Source organism: Callorhinchus milii, unplaced genomic scaffold (genome assembly GCF_018977255.1).
Source record: "Callorhinchus milii isolate IMCB2004 unplaced genomic scaffold, IMCB_Cmil_1.0 Scaffold9, whole genome shotgun sequence".
NCBI classification, from domain to species: Eukaryota; Metazoa; Chordata; class Chondrichthyes; order Chimaeriformes; family Callorhinchidae; genus Callorhinchus; species Callorhinchus milii.
In genome coordinates, this window is record NW_024704750.1 from 17,968,125 (window position 1) to 17,987,488 (window position 19,364).

General features: G+C 43.2%; 2 protein-coding genes across 3 annotated transcripts in view; one reads left to right on the forward strand and one right to left on the reverse strand.

Annotated features, from left to right (window-relative positions):
- Positions 1-1,114, forward strand: part of mideasb (mitotic deacetylase associated SANT domain protein b) — a 38,785-nt gene extending 37,671 nt beyond the window's left edge. The window contains 1 exon segment of the mRNA XM_042338129.1: positions 373-1,114. Within this exon segment, the coding sequence (XP_042194063.1) occupies positions 373-532 (160 nt within the window). The 3' untranslated portion in view covers positions 533-1,114.
- Positions 1,115-4,031: 2,917 nt separating this feature from the next.
- dnal1 (dynein, axonemal, light chain 1) lies at positions 4,032-16,350 on the reverse strand. Of its 2 annotated transcripts, XM_007893224.2 has the most exons (8): positions 16,148-16,350; positions 15,996-16,034; positions 12,527-12,636; positions 11,765-11,820; positions 11,091-11,146; positions 10,313-10,439; positions 5,454-5,594; positions 4,032-4,839 (listed from the first exon to the last, which is right to left on the reverse strand). In XM_007893224.2, exons 1-8 carry the CDS (start codon positions 16,148-16,150, stop codon positions 4,799-4,801), a joined length of 573 nt encoding a protein of 190 aa, XP_007891415.1. In that variant the 5' UTR covers positions 16,151-16,350; the 3' UTR covers positions 4,032-4,798. The 2 variants fall into 2 exon arrangements, with proteins under 2 accessions (XP_007891415.1, XP_007891416.1); XM_007893225.2 differs by lacking the exon at positions 15,996-16,034.
- Positions 16,351-19,364: the final 3,014 nt, after the last annotated feature.

The window sequence follows — 19,364 nt, forward strand, 5'->3', positions numbered from 1 at the left end:
GTGGAGACTCAATTGAGGATTCATTTGGATTTGTGGACAGTATTTTTCTAAACTGGAGGAGGGTGGATACTCGCACTATATTTTGCCACAAAATACAGTCAATCCACTTTTTCAATATATTCTGTGAAACACTTACAGTTGTCTCAACGTCATGATACGGCGCTAGATCAAATGCAAGGATTATCATTATAATTTAATGGATTTTCTAATTAAGAAACCGGAATTGGGAGTCCCGATAATGGAGAATACATGACTCTGGGAATGGCTTGAGATAGAATGATGGATTCCACCCAGGCACTTACTGTTCCGCCAGGTTTAATGTGATCACTTTGGCTGTGAAACTCTCAACCCGCTTTCTCCATTCTACTCTAGGGTTTTCTCCAAGGTGAAGAGTCGCAGTGCTCACATGAAAAGCCACAGTGTTCAAGAGAAGAAGCAGCGGGAGGCGGAGGAGCAGGAAGCCGAGAGCAGTGAACACACAAAGGACCAGGAGGAGTTAGATGACCTTTATTACTACTATGACCCTGCGTAGCAGCAATGGGCTTGCTGTTAGAAACGAACTTGGAAAGCCTGATCTGCCCAGGTCAGAAACGGGTCAGTCACAGCCTGACTTTTGGGTGACGATTCCAATGGAGCAGATCCCCTTAGATTTCTTCTGTTGCCTCTTGATCAGCCCAGTGACCAGTCACATTGCAGCTTGGACAATACAGGCTGCTGTGGGGAGTTTGACTCCACTCATTGTCACATCCACTGCACACGTGGCTGGTGAACAAAAGCACGAAGCCCTCACATTTGACTGGACAGCACTCCTCCTGACCCCAGCCTCTGCCACCGCCTTGGTTTTGTGCAATCCTCCTGACGTTCCTGATGCACATCCTGGAATGTGTAACGTGGGTTCAGCTGCACATTTTGCTGAGTGTAGAATTCTGAGTCATTCATTGGTAATGCTGACTTGGAAAAAATACATGTATCCCACAATACCGCACTATATACATACATATATATATATTCTATTTTTTCATTACACTATTTAGACTGAGTTGAATTTTCACATCTTAAAGCTGCAGTGTCACCATTGAATGTTGTACGTGAGTTTAAAAATGCCTTCATTGACTGTTCGACTGTGGTAAATAATTCTTGCTACTCAAGTTCAACAACTATCTGTAAGTCAGTTGTCTACAGAAGTTCTACCCACATAGATCAGAATGCCTTAAATTCTAGATAACGATAAGTAAGCGAGTTTACACCTCAGCCTATTTAATTGTCTTGACACCTCAGCCACACATGAATTGAATCATAAGGAAACTTGGCAACGGAGCAAATTCAGCTCTGAAACCTGCTGCCATCTGCCTGTGCTGGGACACTGGTTGCTTCCACTGTGTGAGGTTTTATTGAAGGACTGCTGAGGCAAGCAGCCTCTTAGGGTGAAATAATCAGCTTGGATCAGCAGTTTTGCACAGCAGCAATTGGCTGGTCTATAATATCAGAAGTATTGACTTAGCTACAAAGTGCTATAATTGCCCTCAGAGCCCATTTTGGAGGGGAGATGGGCTAAAAAAAATAATCAGCCAGGCTTCCTGCTGCTGTTGACTATCCAGCAACCTATGTTAGCTAGTGTGAAGACATTGAATGAGGACAGGGTGGGGCTCAGCTGTGATCCCCTTCCCTGGCTGTTAAATAACATGACAAAGTTGACCGATTCGACTCGCAAATGAACAACGGAAACCTGGGCGAGGTACTGAAAGATGCCCACGAAACCCTATCCTCAGTGGAAAAAGGAGTCAAAGGAGAAAAAAAACATTTTGTTTAAAGTGAATGCAGGTTGATAGGCAATACACCCCCATCAGCATTTTGCTCACAAAATACAGTCAATCCACTTCAGAATATATTCTGTGAAGCGCTTTGAGAAGTCTGCAGGTTTCCTCTGTGATAAGGCGCTATCTCAAATGCAAGGGTTATTATTATCTTTGCACTCTACCGTTTAGGAAGCAACCTGTGCCTAATACTTTCTGGAATTAGGTAAGCAGGATGCATCCCTCTAGGGAGAGCGTGTGCATTTCATTCGAACAATCTATCTGTGGGATTTCCACATGTAGGTAGGATGCATGGAATTCTCAGTTTGGTTTGGAGACACTCTTAAGCACGGTGATGGGTTTCCACATATATATATCAAGACACCCTGCTGACCAAAAGAAAAGGAAGCAGTTAGAAAGTCTCCACATCTCTAACACAGGACTCATTCAATGTGATCATGCAGCTTTTTGAAGGGAAATTGTGCCATTGTGCACAATCCGTGGCCAGCATCCCAACGGTAGCTAAAGGTACTGTGCTTAACCACAGGCCTTTGTAAATAGGACTATTTATCATTCTGGCTATGCTTATTTGATTTCTTCATAAACCTTTTTTTCAAAAAAAGTTTTATAATGTTGATTAATATTAATGAAATCAGAGAGAAATTTAAACTATGTTTCTTTTGTGAAAGGTTCTATATTTCACGTTTATTCTTTTGCCCCTATTTAAGGTCCTAGAGCTGGAGAATATTTGTCCAGTCTCCCATCATTTGCTGAAGATGTCAGTCGTTTTTCAAATGCAAGATTTGTACATGTGTGTGTTCTTTTTTATATCACTAAAACTTTTGCAAGATAGAAAAAAAGATTGAAAATACCATTATTAAATATGGCTGACAGCAAAATTCATCGAGGAAACTTGCTAATGAACTCTGTCTTTAAGCACTCCGAGACACTGCCCCACATGAATGGTGCTATATAAATTCAACTTGTTCTTGCTGATTCTTATAAGCCAGAACACTAGAAAATGCACTTACCCACTGAAACTTTTCTCTGTGCTTCAGTCTCCACATAAACCTTCTGTGATGACACCTTGCCTGTAATCCATTCCCTCTCCTCCCATCACTTTAAGAATGTTCTGGTTCCTCTTGATCACGATCTAGTACAGCAAGATTTAAGGTAGAGTAAACTCCTGATAATGTGACCCTGGCTTAACATGCCACTACTACTTAAGTCATTATGCTGTCAATATTCCAGCTGCATTTATTTATGTATTGATGTGTCCCTGAGCCCTTTGCCCTTGGAGTGACGAGTTATCAAAAGAACAACAGAAGAGGTTTGGAGAGACATTTTTCTACATGGAAGGTGGTTAGGAAGTGGAATGCCCTACCTGGTTGAGGCAGCGTCCAGGTTAAGTTTTTAAGGGGGAAATTAAGTAAATACCTAAAAATATGGTATGTGGTGAAGACGAGAACTGAATGGGTTGCTATTTCTGAGAGCCAGGTATGAAAGCACAAGGGTCTCTTTCTGTGCTGTGACAGGCACCCCTGTTCTGCTTTCTACTTCACACCCATCATCATCACCACAGGTGAACAGGCCATTGATCACTTGCTTTCTGGGCTTACTTTGGTGAGACAGACACAGGTAGCTCAGAATGATTTATCACCTTTAAAATAATTAAATGGGGCATATGTATAAGATAGCTAGTGATCTAATAACTTTAGGGGGAGCTTCTTCATGCAGAGGACAGCAAAATTGTGGAAATTGTGGTTCAATCAAATAGTATCACTATATTTAAGAGAAAAATTGATGCGTACATGAAAGGAATAGAAAGGAACAGGGAGAGGTAGGGGCTCTTCAGCTTAAATACCAGCACGGATTAGTTGGGCTGAATGGCCTGCTTCTGTGCCCTATCACTGTGCAACTTCAGGAGAGGAAAATTATAAGTTATTTTCTTTAGAGCACCCAGAAAGCACTGTTGATACTCACCATTGCGGTTCACACATGAAAGGCCACTTGGGTGAAGCCTCATATTAGTGGCCATCGACAATAGAAGCAAAGCCCAGTGAAACAGTGTCCGCTGAGAGAAAAAGGGAGAAAATTAATAGGGACAGGGAAAATAAGAACTAAATTTGCCTCTTGGTACAAGTATAATGAGGTAGCCCTTTTGAAACAAACAGATGCAAACACATCATAGTCTCTGTGTAGCAATTCAGTCACTGATTATCAGAAAGAGACCGAATAGGAAGTTACCAACGACCCTTTAATAGTTATTAGAATAAACCATTTTTCACAAGATAGAACACTGTGATGTACAATATCTTCTGATAAATAATTTTGTATAAAAACATTTTAAAAAGCACCTTACAAAAACACTTTTCAAAATCACGACAACAGTGGGGTGCAACACACAGATGGAAGGTTCTGTTCTATCACATGCGTGTTCATTGGAAGAGAAGAGAACAGTCTGGTTGAGCACAACATCACGTCCCTTACAACAAAGCTGCCTCAGAATAAAGCGCAATTAATTTACAATTACAAATAAGTTAAAAAAAAACTTCAAGTACTGTACTAGAAAATAACAAAAAAATCTCACTTTGACTGTTTTAATAAGTTAACCATTTCTCATATGAAAGGAACAGTTTTTAAAAAAAATTCTTATAGTTTAACAAACAGTTGTGTTGCCCATTTTAAATGGTTTAAGAGAACAAAATGAGTCTTGGAATATTTGTGAACAATATCAAAGGCTTGGAGACCAGTTTAATGCCATAACCTAGTCCTTGTGCAATTGCCTTAAAACGCTAAGTGAAAATGGTTTTGAAAGGTCAAAAAGCCTAGCAACTGTGATTTGATACCAGTTACTGTCCTGTAAAAAGGATGTTATAGAAAGATAGAAAGTGCAATGGGGAGAGGAGGGAAGCGGGAGTGGGTGGGGGGAAAGGGCACACGCATGTGAGGAGGTCTTTAAGAAGTTAGCTTATGTAACGTGACTGTTCATTTCCAGATTGGCTTTAAGCCTCTTCGTCCTCTTCTTGTTTGATCACAGTGTTCCCTAAAATTGAAAGAAAAACATACATTTATGAGTGCAATTTAATACAGAAGAAATGCTTAACGAGAGCAACACTGAGGAAGAAGAGAGAGGAATGTTTTGAATACAGGGAGAGTGGTAGCAAGGTGAAGTACTTTTAAAGTGTGTTCCAAAAGAACAGAAGTGTGTGGCAGGTGATAGCTTTGCTTTTGATGGTAGAGCAGAAGCAACAGGGCAACGTGTAAAGGTTTTAGCACTGGTGAGTGTCAGTGGGCAGTGTTCCAGAGATGGAAGAGGGCAACAACAACCACCACAAATTACATTTGTATGCGCCTTTCATGTCGGGAGGATGTCCTAGCGTTAGTAAAGAGATCAGATGTGGAATTCTCAGCTTGGGGTAGATGGGAATACCCATGGTACACTGGCCCAAGCTCAGCCTGAACGAGTAGTTAGGAAATTAAGCACTCCAGGTCTCTACCTGGCATGAAGGGCCTATATAAATGCAAATTGTTGTTGGAGTCAGAGACATGGAGATGCTAGCCAAAGTGGCTACAAGCTGGCTACAGACCTGTCAACATTGAGCCATCAGTTGCAATTCTCCATTTTTATAACAGGAGCAACAGGCAGATACAACATACCGTCCAGCTTCTTGAGTTTGGGGAGCCTCTTGGTTGCCTCGTCTATCCAAGTCCCATCAGATGAATGTTTCTCTTCCAGAGGGTTTCCTACAAAGACCAGGTCAGTCAAGACAGGCAAATCACCCAGCTTGCTGAACTCCGCTTTGGGTCAAGAAAAAAAATACAATCAAAGTGAGAAAAGTAGGCGAAACGATGAGATTGTTGAATGCACGAGCCATTCAAAAAATCTAATCACTGGGCTATTCAGTATCAACAACAACAACTTGGATTTATATAGTGCCCTCCATGCCAGACAGTGTCTCAGAGTGCTTCACAGTAAAGATCCGAGCCAGGGGGAGTGGGAGGAAGGTGACCAAAGGTGCGGTCGGAAAGAAAGGTCTTTAGCAGAGACCTGAAAATGGGAAGGGCGGGAGCGAGACAAAGGGAGTGAGGAAGGCAGTTCCAGAGCCTCGAGGCATAGTGGCTGAAGCCACGGCCGCCGAGGGTGGAACGGAGGACTCGGGGGACAAGGAGGAGGCCAGACCCGGAGGAATGAAGGCAACGTGCTGTTTTGAGGAGGGAGGACGTCAGAGAGGTAGGGAGGTGCAGAGGAGTGCAGGGACTTGAATACGAGGGTGAGGATCTTGAAGTCGATCCTCTTTGGGATAGGCAGCCAGTGCAGTCTGGCAAGGACTGGGGTGATCAGGGAATGGAGTTTCATGCGGGTGAGAATGCGGGCAGCAGAGTTCTGCATGAGTTGGATTTTATGGATGGTAGTGGATGGGAGACCAGTGAGGAGGGCGTTGGAGTAGTCCAACCGAGAGGTGACAAAGGTATCATTTAATCCTCATATAGGGATTGCTACACAATGCCACAATATTTTCTAAATGGCAATGACTACGGTACTGTCTCAATGCAAAATGCACATCTGAATGTACAAAATGACAAATTGAGAATGTGTAGACTATAAAGACCATAAATCCTTTAGGCTTTGGACCAAATCCAGAGGTTTTTAAGGGTCTAACTGGTGAGGTTTAGGTCTCTGGCTACGGGAATGGTACCTGGAAATGCTTGGTGATAGTCCTGGACAGAAGTGGTCGAATTCTAACACCAAACACTGGTCATTACTCACTTAATGTATGACATAAATATGTACATAGATGTAGTTGGAAAGGAATGAAGATAGCCTCAGGGGCCTATCGATTCTGCACTTGGAGACATCCACCCACAGCTAACCCCCTTACCCACTCACCCACCTCACACACCACCCCTCACACACACACACACTCCACTTGCCTCACAATATACATCTATACCTGTCCTGGCGCTGTCCATTCCCGGGGAAGGTGAACAAACAGAGACAAGCAAAATCCAAGAACAATTTTGGGGGGGGGGGAGAGACATTACCCGGAAATTGCCAAGAACAGTGAAGCAAGTCACCACCAATACAAGATAACTGCTAACTAGTCCACAACGGTTGACCTTTTTTCTCTCCTGAATTCAATTTTGTGCTAAACAATGTGAGTTTTAGTCAACATTGGGGAATTGTAACACAATCTAGTAGTAATTGACCGTGTAATTTGGAGGCGAATAGAAATTATTTGCCATGAATATAAAGTCTCCTGGAACTGTTACAACACAGCAATGTGCAGAATAAAGCTCCCACTAATCATCCCAGTTTCAGAGAAGCATTCCATCAACTGTATCCAAGTACATTTCATTTCCCTCACTATTCATTCTTATTGGCTGTGAAATTGCAAATTTATTTTCAATTTCTGCTGAATTAGTCTTTGGTTTGTGGTCTAAGCTTGCGATTACTTGGAATAGAGTTGGCCGGCCCACCCCGACATTGGTCTCTTACAGCCACTGAATGTGGAATTTGGATGCAGACCTAACAGTGAAGGAACAGTACAGTTGTCAGTCACTCCATATGTTATCTTGAATTCTTAAGACTCTGTATTAAATATCAGTTTGGCTGCCACCAAGGTGCAGATGTTGCCTGGCACACCCGATGAGTTTCAAATTTCTGAAATAGTAGTCTTGTTCCTGGAGCTTACTTTATTTCTTTCAAGCAGGTAAACCTCAAATAAGCGCATGTCATCTTAAGACTGTATTAAATATCAGTTTGGTCTCCACCCTTCAGGTAGACGTTGCCTGGTGATAGTATGGATTAGGTGCATTTTTGCAGTTGTGTTAGGGACAGGGGAGGAGGAAACACATCAGCCAACAATCTCACTTTTTATCTTTAGCAAATCTTCCTGGAAGGAGAATGGGTTCGGTCATCCCAAGGAAGGAAGGGATTGGATCAGGCTTGGATGCTATGGTTGTCATCCACTTGCAAAGCCTGCTATAATATATCCGGCAGATAGCTGAAATGCCTTGATATTTTTCCTTTTAAATTAAGTGGGCTTTTCAGAATTCAGTGATTGATGCTTAAGAGCGACAATCACAGATAATCCTTGCACAAAAAGGAGTGGGTGGCGCTGAATGAGTATTTCAAATAAAAATCTCCATCTGACAGGTTAATGATAACATGCGAATTCTGCAACCTTTGTGTCTTGTGAATAGGTCCCCCTGGAGGTCTTTAACTCAAACGTATGTCACAGTTGTCAACAAAATCACTGCCTCCAGGAAAAATTGATTGAAATCCCCTATATTTTTCAACAGAAAGACAAATATTCACTGGATTTGATGCAGAAGATCATTCTTCTTCTGCAGCCAAGCTGTCAGGAAGTAACTACTGATGTAAATCAACATCCATTTTCCTTGCTTATACCTTTCATTTAGGATTTTCCTCTGAGACGCACATTCAATTTCTGACAAGGGTTAGGTCACATGCAGGGAGATTTAAGCACTGTGCAGGCTGGGGAAAAGCTGGGGGGGTGGTCAGAGCACACTTGCAGTCCAGAGTCGTAATTCAGCAGCAAACCACGGGTATAAGCAAAACAGGTGTTTTTTTCTTTAAGTGCATCAATTTCCCTCCTGAAGGTATTTGACTGTTTTCCCCTCTAATACCTTGCCCAAGTAGCCATTATGAGCAGCAGACTGGCGAGCATCACAGCCAAGCTCAACACTGGCCTCCCTCCTCATCAGTGCCAGATGCACACGCACACTCCAGCGTGACTCGCTCACAGGAACATTGGTTGATTTTCCACTCCTGAACCCGGAGTACTTAAGCTAGTGCAGTAGTGACCAGCTTTTTTGGTCAGCCAACAAAATACATTTTCTTGATATTCAATCAAGAAAATGTATTTTCTTGGCCGACCAAAAAGGCTAGCCATCACTGTTAAAAAAGCATATGGGATACTAGGCTTTATAAATAAGGGCATAGAATACAAAAGTCAGAAAGTTATGATGAACCATTATAAACCGCTGGTTAGGCCTCAGCTAGAGTACGGTGTTCAGTTTTGGGCACCACACTTTAGGAAGGATGACAAGGCATTGGATAGGGTGCAAAGGAGATTTACCAGGATGGTACCAGGAACGAGGGACTTCAGCTATCAGGAGAGGCTAGAGAAGCTAGGATTATTCTCCTTGGAGAACAGAAGATTAAGAGGCGACTTAATAGAAGTTTCCAAAATGATAAGGGGTTTCGACAGGGTGAACAAGGAGAAACTATTTCCTCTGGCAGGTGGGTCGGTAACCCGAGGACACCGATTTAAAATAGTTGTTAAAAGGAACAGAGGGGAGGCGAGGAGAAATTTTTTCACACAGCGAGTTATTCGGATCTGAAATGTATTGCCTGAAAGGGTGGTGGAAACCAATTCGCTAACAACTTTTAAGAGAGAAGTAGATAATTATTTGGGGAGAATAAATTTGCAGGACTATGGGGAGAGAGCGGGATTGATTTGGACAGCTCTTTTAAAAGAGCTGACACAAGAAACAATGGCCGAATGACCTCCTTCTGTGTTGCATAATTCTATGATTCTATGGTATACCAAATACAAAGATTATTATTATATATTATTATCAAAGAATCATTGAAAAGGGAACTGGATAAGCACCTGAGAAGTACAAGCATTGAAGAGTATGATGGAATTAGCTAAAGCTGGCTTTTTAAAAAAGTGCAGTTTATAAAAACAACAGTGGCACAGACACAATAACCTGAATGGCTGCCTTGCGTGCAGAAAATACGTAGGTTTCTGTCAGTGACTGCAGTGTGTTCTCATACGGCCACTCAAAAGACAGTTTCCTGTCCTATCGCGCCCCCTAGAGGCATAAACACCCAACCAAAACATGTTTTCATTGGAAAGATTGGACCACTTTGACCCAATTTTCATTCCCATCCTCAAAATCCTGCAAATTCGCAGTAGCCTAATTCTCCGTCAACTCTCTTCTCATCTGTTCAATGACCAAAGCTGCCTTTCCATCCACAAAGGAAGCAACCCTTCAGAACGCAGTAACAATTTCTTTCAAGTCTCTGCCTCAACCTCTCACTCTAGTTTTTGTGTCACTTACACAAGCTAAGAATGAAGGCATTGGCAATTATGATTCTGAGGTCTCTCTCCATTAGTGCCTTCAACCCCTCAGATGCCTTATGCGTGAATACATAATGTATATGTGATGCAGTACCTCATGCTGAAATGTCTCAAAACACTTCACATAATGACTTACAAGAATGTCAACTATTATTACCCACTAAGTACTACAGTTAGTATAGCTGACCAACAATCCCCCAGATAAAACTGGTCATTCATTTCCTAGCTGTTTGTGAGACATTACAGTGTGCAAATTGGCTTCTGCTTTCACTTACAAAATACAGTCATGACATTTTGCAGTAAATTCTGTGAAATGCTTTCAGATGCACTGACAAAATGATGAGGCTGTATATTAAATGCAAGGATTAGAATTACACTGCAGTAATTAAATTATTCACCTACCCCAATCTTTCACAAGGTTATTAGCCATGTACAATACAAGCAGTTTCTTCATTGCATGTACACCTTTCAGCTTTTCAATCAGGTTATAAGAGATCCATAACTCTTCCAGTGTTTCACCTACAGTTTCCTGTAGAAGGAAAATAAAATTGTTTCTTACAGCTAGATCTGTAAAGATATTCCGACTTTGAGAGTATCAATGAAGTGATAAGGCGCTATGTCAAATGCAAGGATTATTATTATTAAGTAAAACAACGACACCAAATATTCCCCGTCCTCCAACTCAACTGCCAGGGAGTAATGCATGGCAACAAGAAAGCTCATGGATCAGTTGAACAATCCAGTATTGAACACTGATCTTTCAGCATGAGGTACTGCATCACATATACATTATGTATTCACGCATAAGGCATCTGAGGGGTTGAAGGCACTAATGGAGAGAGACCTCAGAATCATAATTGCCAATGCCTTCATTCTTAGCTTGTGTAAGTGACACAAAAACTAGAGTGAGAGGTTGAGGCAGAGACTTGAAAGAAATTGTAGCAGCTACAATTAACCCTAAACGAAGTGGAGTGGAAAGGGAAATAATCAGGCTACTGCTCCTGATTGTTACCAGTGGCTCAGGATAGGATAGATTGCACTGCAAGGATCTGTATTCGAGCAAAAGTCAGCACCTTCAGGGAAGGGGGTAGAAATAGAAAGAGGGGAGGAGAATAGCAGCACTAAACACAGTTTTCAACAACAGGATTAGAACCAGAAATTAAAAGGTATATTTACGTACCAGACCATTCAAATTCTTTATGTTGTTTCTTCCCAGTGATAGAATTTTTAGCTTCTCTGCAAAGCACAAAACAAAGATTTGTTCAGGATTTAGCCTCTTGTTACACATTTATAATCACTCGATTTAAAAAAAAAACTGCAGTGTAGTACAAGGTTGCCCAGCTGTTGGCTTGCAGGGTGAGGATATATACCAAGTCTATTTAATGATGTCAATAATGGCTCATAATGTAAATAATAGCACAAATTTACTTTTGCTTGTCACCTCTAGTTGGAGTAAGTTGAACTTCTCGGAACTTTTAAAAAGACATAGTATTCATTTTATGAAAATCAAAAGCTCTGTGCAGACCCACAGGGATTTGAACCAAAACCCATTTGTCTCAAATACAGTGCTCAATTAAATAAATTATCTGAGAAGTTACATTACCATTTAACCCAACTCAATCAGAGGAAGGTTCTCTTGAATTTTAATATGAGCACTAAAAGGGTCACGCATTATTTTCTTTGCTTTCAAACACAGTAAGTCTTCATATTCCAACAACACTTTAAAGGTGTATTTTTTTTAAAAAATGGAGATATCTTGAGCCAAGCAAAGCGCAGCTCTCTTTGCAATCTTTTGATAAAGTAGAGAATTAAATGTTACTTCCAGCAAGGAAAGGATCATAAGACAAAACATACTTAGCCCATTCAGATTAGCTATCTTTTCAATGCAGTTAGTCGAGAGAGAGAGTTTTCTGGAAAACAAGAGAAAGCATGTTTCAACACACAATATATTTTTGTACAAATTGATTTTTAATCAGTTCAAAGCAGGGAAACCATTAACAGGAAAACAATCTTATAACATTTTTTAAAAAATATGTCTCGCTCTTCTAATTCAGGCATGCTCCACCATTAGTGGTGATCTTTCAGCCACTTTGGCCCCTCTTCAGAAATCTCTCTGAATACCCACTGCCTCACCTTGGCTAAAGGGGCAATGAGCACATTCCATGGGTGAAGATAGGTTGTTTTGGTCATTACAGATTTTGTTGTTGTTTTGGTCAAGCATCAGATATACAATGTAAGAGAGCCAATAGTCGACCAAAACACTAAGGCTGTGTACTGGCTCTGTAAAATGGATTAAGCAGCCTAAGGAGGTTGATGGGTTAGAGCTGGAGATAAGAAGACATTGACAGGTAGCACCCAAGCAGGATGCCTTTGGTTTTCTTTACAAAGTCTTGTGTTTTGTTCATGCATAAAGAAAGGCCACTTGAGAGAAGTACTACCTATCTGTGTTTCTGAATACCAGCACAACTGAGCACCTTCAGACCTGAGAGAAAAACTGGGACAAAAAAGGTGAGCGAGCAATATCGTGATTTTACAATACTGCATTGTTACATTCATAATCAGACTTTTTTTTACTATTTACCACAATGAAACAACTCAGCACTCAGCAAGGCTTACTCGCAATTGGTTAGCATGGAGAGAGATGCATCCATCTTTTCAATAGGGGGGATCTGGCCGTACAATTTCACCTCAGTCGCTTCATTTGCCTTCTGACCCGTTCTTTCCTCCTGAAAATAATGAACAGTGCACCAATGTCAGTTCCCTTTTTTATGGCCTTTATACCACTGACACTATGTTTATGATAAGAGGAATAAGTATCTGAGATATCAATTTGAAACAACATAAAATAACAGAGGGCCAGAAGGACAAACAGCAGGTAACTGGAGCTCAAAATGCCAATGGCAGATGGAATTCCTCATGTGGTCAATTTAGAACAGCAACCGGTCTGTCATTGAGAGGCTGGCCAGAGATACTTCACACCACAGTGAAAGAGGGAAACTCCTGGGAAAATCATCTTGACTTCATCATTGATACCTCTTAGCAATTAGGACATTATTAAGACATTCTATAATAATTCTTATAACAACAATCCTTGCATTCAGGAAGACGTCTCAAAGCACTTCACAAGACATACTGTAAAGTGTATTTGTGACTGTGTATTTTGTAGGTGAATGCAGCAGCTAGTTTTCCCACAGACAGCCAGGAAGTAAATGTCCAATTTTATTTAGGAGGACTGTTGGCCAGGATATCAGGAGATATTCCCTTTTCCTTTTCGAACAGTGCCTTGGGATCTTTATTGTTTCCCTGAACAGCCAGATGGGACCTCGGTTTAACACCTCATTCTAAGGATGGCCCCTCCAACTATGCAGCATTGCATTCAACTATCATAGCCTACAAGTTCAAAATCCTTCATGAGGCTTCTGACACAGAGCAGAGCGTGCTCAGCCAGGCTAGATGCCTCCTTGCCTCACTCGTTGGGCATGGGGAAAGATTGTTTCTGGGACCACTGAATTTACTTACTCTTGTGTTACAAGCTCAAATCCCTGCTCAGCCAACCAACAATCTATTACACTACAATCTTTTTCCCCCCACCAAAACATATTCAATGATACACACGTCACTGTGTAATTGCATTTGCTATAAAAACATCCGTATTGATTATGTATACTCGTACAAAATGCCATTTCCTATTGAGCTAAACGTCTGTAGATTTTATTCTCCGTGAAACATCCTGTTTCCCATACTGTATGCAGATCAAGGTCATCAGTAAGCATTAGGAATAGAGAGGTCCTAGAATGAGTATCGAGGGAGTTGCTCTGCCTGTCACATCTGCCTGATCACTGATCGCACTCCTCCCATGCCTGTTATTTAACCCATTCACAACGTAATTTACAACTTCCTTCTTGGCTCACAAGCTTTTACTCAAGCCACAAGTTATTTATGAAAGAACCTAACAAGTGACGCCTTATCATTCAGAACGGCAATCCTGAGGATGTAAATTTCACCAAATAAGTAAGTACCTAAATGCTCAGAAAAAATTCTCAATCCTGATTAAGTGCCAGATGGGCAGCACAAAGGGATAAATCAGTGTCAATCTGTACCAAAGAATTAAAAAAAACTTCCTCTTCCCACTTGAATTCCATACACTCTTTCTTAGTTTTTCAGGAATTTGACAGTATCAAATCACAGCAAATTTAGTACTGATCCATCCTTACTGTGTACTGAATAGACTCTTCTTATTGGCTTCCCACTACACACTCTACAAGTTTCAATGCATCCAAAACTCTGCAGCCAGAGTTACTCTCCTGCATAAGGCTCTGTGCCCCCATTACCTCATTCCCACCAAACTCCAATAACACTCCTTTCATTTGATATATAGATCCTACAATGTTGAAATGTCACAACAAGTTTTTCAGTAATTATTGTCAGGGGCATTAACTGTGCAATCAAACACGGCAGCCAATTTATACATAGGCCCATCTATAGCCTGGACGCAAATGCCAATTTACTTTTGGAGGACTGTTGGTCAATTATAATGGGTTCCTTAAAGCCCACCTGAACAGACAAACAGGATGGGATTTTGACAATAAGGAGCTTCCCCCAACACTGCATTGGAGTGTCAGCCTATTCTGTGAGCTCAACTTCTCTGACTCTGTAACTCAGCTGAACAAATTTAACAGCCTTAGCCGCTGTCTTTAAGTCTATTTCATATAATATATGCACAACATTTCTATCAAATGAAAGTTGTTATGCTGCCTCAGCAGTCAAACATATCTCCTCCCCCAACAACAACAGTGGTATTAATCACCAAGATTACCTGACATGTGCAATCTTAAGAGAAGCATCTCCTGCACAGCAACATTTACATTAATATAACATAATAATCATATAATTATATAACATAATTCATGCAAAGGAAGACTTCAAAGCACCTGGTAAACATAATGCTTTAGTATAACCAGCAGGGAAACCAGATAAACATTGATCAAACAAACAGTCAATGGGATGTGTTCTTCAGAAGCTTTTTGAAGGCAAAGGAGATGGGTAAGCACAGTTACTTATATGTGCATAACAGTTAGCCTGCTCGCCTCCCAAGCGAGAGGACCCAGGTTCGATTCCCGGGTGGGGCAAAACCTTCAGCAAGTTTCCTTACTCCACACGCCTCTGTTTACCTCGTAGTAAGTAGGAACCCGGTTGTTAAGTCAATTAGAGAATTGCTTTCTGGGGGAAATAATCCCTCAAAAAAACACACACAACTGTCTGTGGGACACTGCTGTGTGCAATTGGCTGCCGCGATTCACCCACAAAATAGGCAGTCAATCCACTTTACAATATATTCTGTGAAGCGCTTTGAGACGTCTCAATATATCGCGATATCAAATGCAAAGCTTATTATTGTTGTCTCTGTGGAGTGCTTGGAGATGTTCATTCTTCAGGAAAGCTGCTATATAAGTACGGATTGAGTGTGCTTCCACAGGGACAGTACGGTTGTTCAGCCCGCGCGCTCAAAAACAAATTGCGTCACTCAATTCCACGACTGTTTGTGGGACATCTCTGCGCGCAGTTGGCTGCCTGCTGCGTTTCGCCCACAAAACACACAGTCAATTTACTTTACTGTATTGTTTTTGAGACGTCTCAACGATGTGATAAGGTTCGATATCAAATGGAAGGATTATTATTATTATTATTTGCAAAGCAAAGAAAAATTGCAGACAAACGGGAAGAGCTGGGGTGGGGGGGGCTGGGGGGGGGGCCTGGAGGCTGGGGGGTGGGGCCTGGAGGCTGGGGGAGGGGGGGCTGCGGGCTGGAGGCCTGGGGGTGGGGGGGTGTGCGGGCTGGGAGGCTGGGGGGGGGAGGCTGGGGGGGGGGGGCTGGAGGGAGGCTGGGGGGGGGGGGGGGCTGGGAGGCTGGGGGGGCGGGGGTGGGGGGGCTGGAGGCTGGGGGGGGGTGGGGGGGGGCTGGGGCTGGGGGGTGGGGGGGCTGGAGGCTGGGGGGGGGGTTGGCGGGGGCGGCTGGAGGCTGAGGGAGGCTGGGGGGGGAGGCTGGGAGGGGGCTGGAGGCTGAGGCCGGGCTCTCTCTCACTCACCCACTTGATCAGGGCCTCTTTGATGGTGGTGGCTTTGGCCTAAAGGAGAAGCAAAAACAGCCAAGTTACCCGGAGGCAGAGCAGAGAGAGGAGAGGGAAGAGAAAAGTACAAGCGCTCAGGGCCGGAGACATCCTCCCACTCCCTCCCTCACCATCTCCTCGCCGCCGCCGCCGCCGTGTTGTGGTTGCTAGGCACACCGCCAGCCCTGCGCATGCGCACCTTCCGTCGCAGCGTGTCAAAGGAACACCGAACCACTTTGCACCGTCTTAAAGGGGCACCGCCTCGCCACACCGTCTTAAAGGGGCACCGCCTCGCCACACCGTCTTAAAGGGGCACCGCCTCGCCACACCGTCTTAAAGGGGCACCGCCTCGCCACACCGTCTTAAAGGGGCACCGCCTCGCCACACCGTCTTAAAGGGGCACCGCCGCGCCACACCGTCGTAAAGGGGCACTATCTTACCACACCATCTTAAAGGGGCACTATCATCTACAACAGCAAAAAAAATTACATTTGTATAGCGCCTTTCACAGCGGGAGGACGTCCCAAGGCGTTGGACAGGTAGAGTTTCGGACCCGAGCTGGGGGTTGGGGTTGGGAAGTGTGGCGTGCAGAAGAGGGGGTAGCAGGGAGATCGAAAGCACGGTCAAAGAGGAAGATCTTGAAGGAGGCAAGGGAGGGGGCGAGGCAGAGGGCCTGCAGGATGGAGTTCCAGAGGGTGGGGGCAGAGTGGCAGAAGGCCTGTTCGCCAATAGTGGGGTGAGCGAGGTGGGGGACATGAAACAGGTTGGAGCCCGCAGAGCAAGATCGTAGGGGGTTAGGAGGTTGCAGAGACGGGGGGAGCAAGACCATGGAGGGCTTTGAAGGTGAGGACCAGGATCTTGAACTGTATCCTCTGTGTGTTGGGAAGTCAGTGGAGTTGGGCGAAGATGGGGGTGATAGGATCACAGAGCCTAGTGCGGGAGAGAACACGGGCTGCAGAGTTCTGGATGATCTGCAGCCTATGGAGGGAGGAGTTGGGGAGGCCGACAAGCAGGGAGTTTGCTTCGTCAAGCCTCGATATAATGAAAGCATGTATGAGGGCGGCCAGCGGTGTGTGACGTGGCGGAAGCGGGTGATGTTGCGGAGGTGGGGGAAGGCAGAGAGGGTCATGGCGCAGATGTGGGGTAGAAAGGATAGTTGAGGGTCAAACAAGACCCCAAGGTTCCAGACTGGCTTAGTAAGGTGGAGTGTGTAACCATGGATGGCGATGTTGTCAGTATCTGAGGTGAGGAGGCGCTGATGGGAGCCAATCAGGAGAGCCTCGGTCTTGTTGATGTTCAACTGAAGAAAGTTAGCTCTCATCCAGGACTTGATGTCTGACAGAAATTCTGGCAGCACAGCAGTGGTCCTGGAGTCAAGGGTGGAGGCAGAGAGATACAGTTGGGTGTCAACCGCAACCATGTGGAAGTCGACCCCATGTCTGTAGATGATGTCACCAAGAGGGAGTATATAGATATTGAAGAGGAGGGGACCAAGGGCAGAGCCCTGAGGAACGCCGCACGAGTGCTAGAGGAGAAACCATTTGTGGAGATGAAGTGGAGATCTAACCACACTGCCTTAAAGGGGCACTATAACCACACTGTCTTAAATGGGCACTATCTAGTCACAGCATCCTAAAGGGAAACTATCCATGAATAATAATAATAATCCTTGCATTTGATATAGTGCCTTATCACGTCTTCGAGACGTCTCAAAGTGCTTCACAGAATATACTGGATATTTTGTGGGCAAAACACAGTGGCCAATTGAACGCAGTAGTGTCCCACAAACAGTCTTGGATTGAGTAACTAATCTATTTATTTATTTATTTATTTTTTGACAGGATTATTACCCCGGAAAAGCAATCCGCCAAACGACTAATAACTGGGTTCCTACTTATTTCTAGGTAAACAGAGGCAAGTGGAGTAATGAAACTTGCTCAACATTTCGCCTACCCAGGTCCTCTCGCTTGTGAGGTGAGTGCTCTAATCGATAAGCTGCAGGACTCCATAAAATTAGAGAAGGGAGTTTCTCCCAGTGTCCTGGCTATCAACCCTCCCAATAAAGTTAGTCATTCACTTCACGCCTGTTTTTGCACAGCATCTTCAAGGGATACATCTATTTGCCCCTTTAAAATGCTGTGTGAATACAGTAAATCATGTGAAGCAATTTGAGATATTTTGATGACCCCATAAAGTGCTACATTCAATGTAAGGGTTATTATAATAAAGTCTGCCTTTGAAATAGTGCCTTATCATGTCGTTAAGACGTCTGAAAGTGCTTCAAGCAGCCGATTTGCATACAACAATGTCGCAGGAACAGCTGTGGAATGAGTGACCAATTGTATTTATATCTATTTATTATATCTATGTACCAAATTAGTTTTAATATTGAATATACAATAGATGTAGAGACATTTGCACAATAAAGGTCACACGCACACTATTCACATTATATATTGTGGAATCCTGTACCTCAGTGGTTAGAGCACTCATCTCGCAAGCGTGAGACCTGGTTTGATTCCTGGAAGGGCGAAATGTTGGGCAAGTTTCCTTACTCCACATGCTTCTGTTTACCTAGCAGTAAGTAGGAACCCGGGTGTTAGTCAACTGGCAAATAACTTTTTCGGGGATATTAATTCCTTATGAAATAATAATAATTTGGTCACTCAATCCACGACTGTTTATGGGACAGTGCTGTGTGCAATTGGTTGCCGTATTTTGCCCAAAAATATACAATCAATTTACTTTACAATATATTCTGTGGAAGGTCTTTGAGACGTCTTTCTCGGGACAGGCAATGCTGCTAAAGAGGTAGGATTTTAGGTGAAATTTAAAGGCAGGCACAGAGAGGGCGAGACAGAGGGTTGGTGGGGGGAGTTCCATATATTTGTATGCTCAGTGAAAAAGTTTTACTGTTTTAATGCAGTTGATGTAACAGTCTAAATGTGACTATCAGCTCAAGTTCATGGTTTACGGGTTAATATTAGACACCCATGAAAAGTCTTTTGATGAAAAGTCTTTTGATGGGTGTCTAATGACTTTTGAGGAATCAAAAGTCTAGCTTCAGATCTTGACTATTTCTCAAACCCTCAATGTTTAACACTGGCCCACTCGTTATTTACCAGAGTGACCACTGGGTGGAGCTCTTGGCTACCAGTGAAACCCTGAGACAGTGAACAGTTGGAGCTATATTTGGCTTCAACCTCCCAGGAGAGAAAAATCAGCCAAACTTCCTGCTCTTATTGCAGCAGGACGTGGGTGTGGATATCAGCTGAGGGCAGGATTGTGCTTGGCTTTTTCAATAAAAAATAATGTTTTAAAGCAGCTTTTCTGTCTGTGATCGAATTG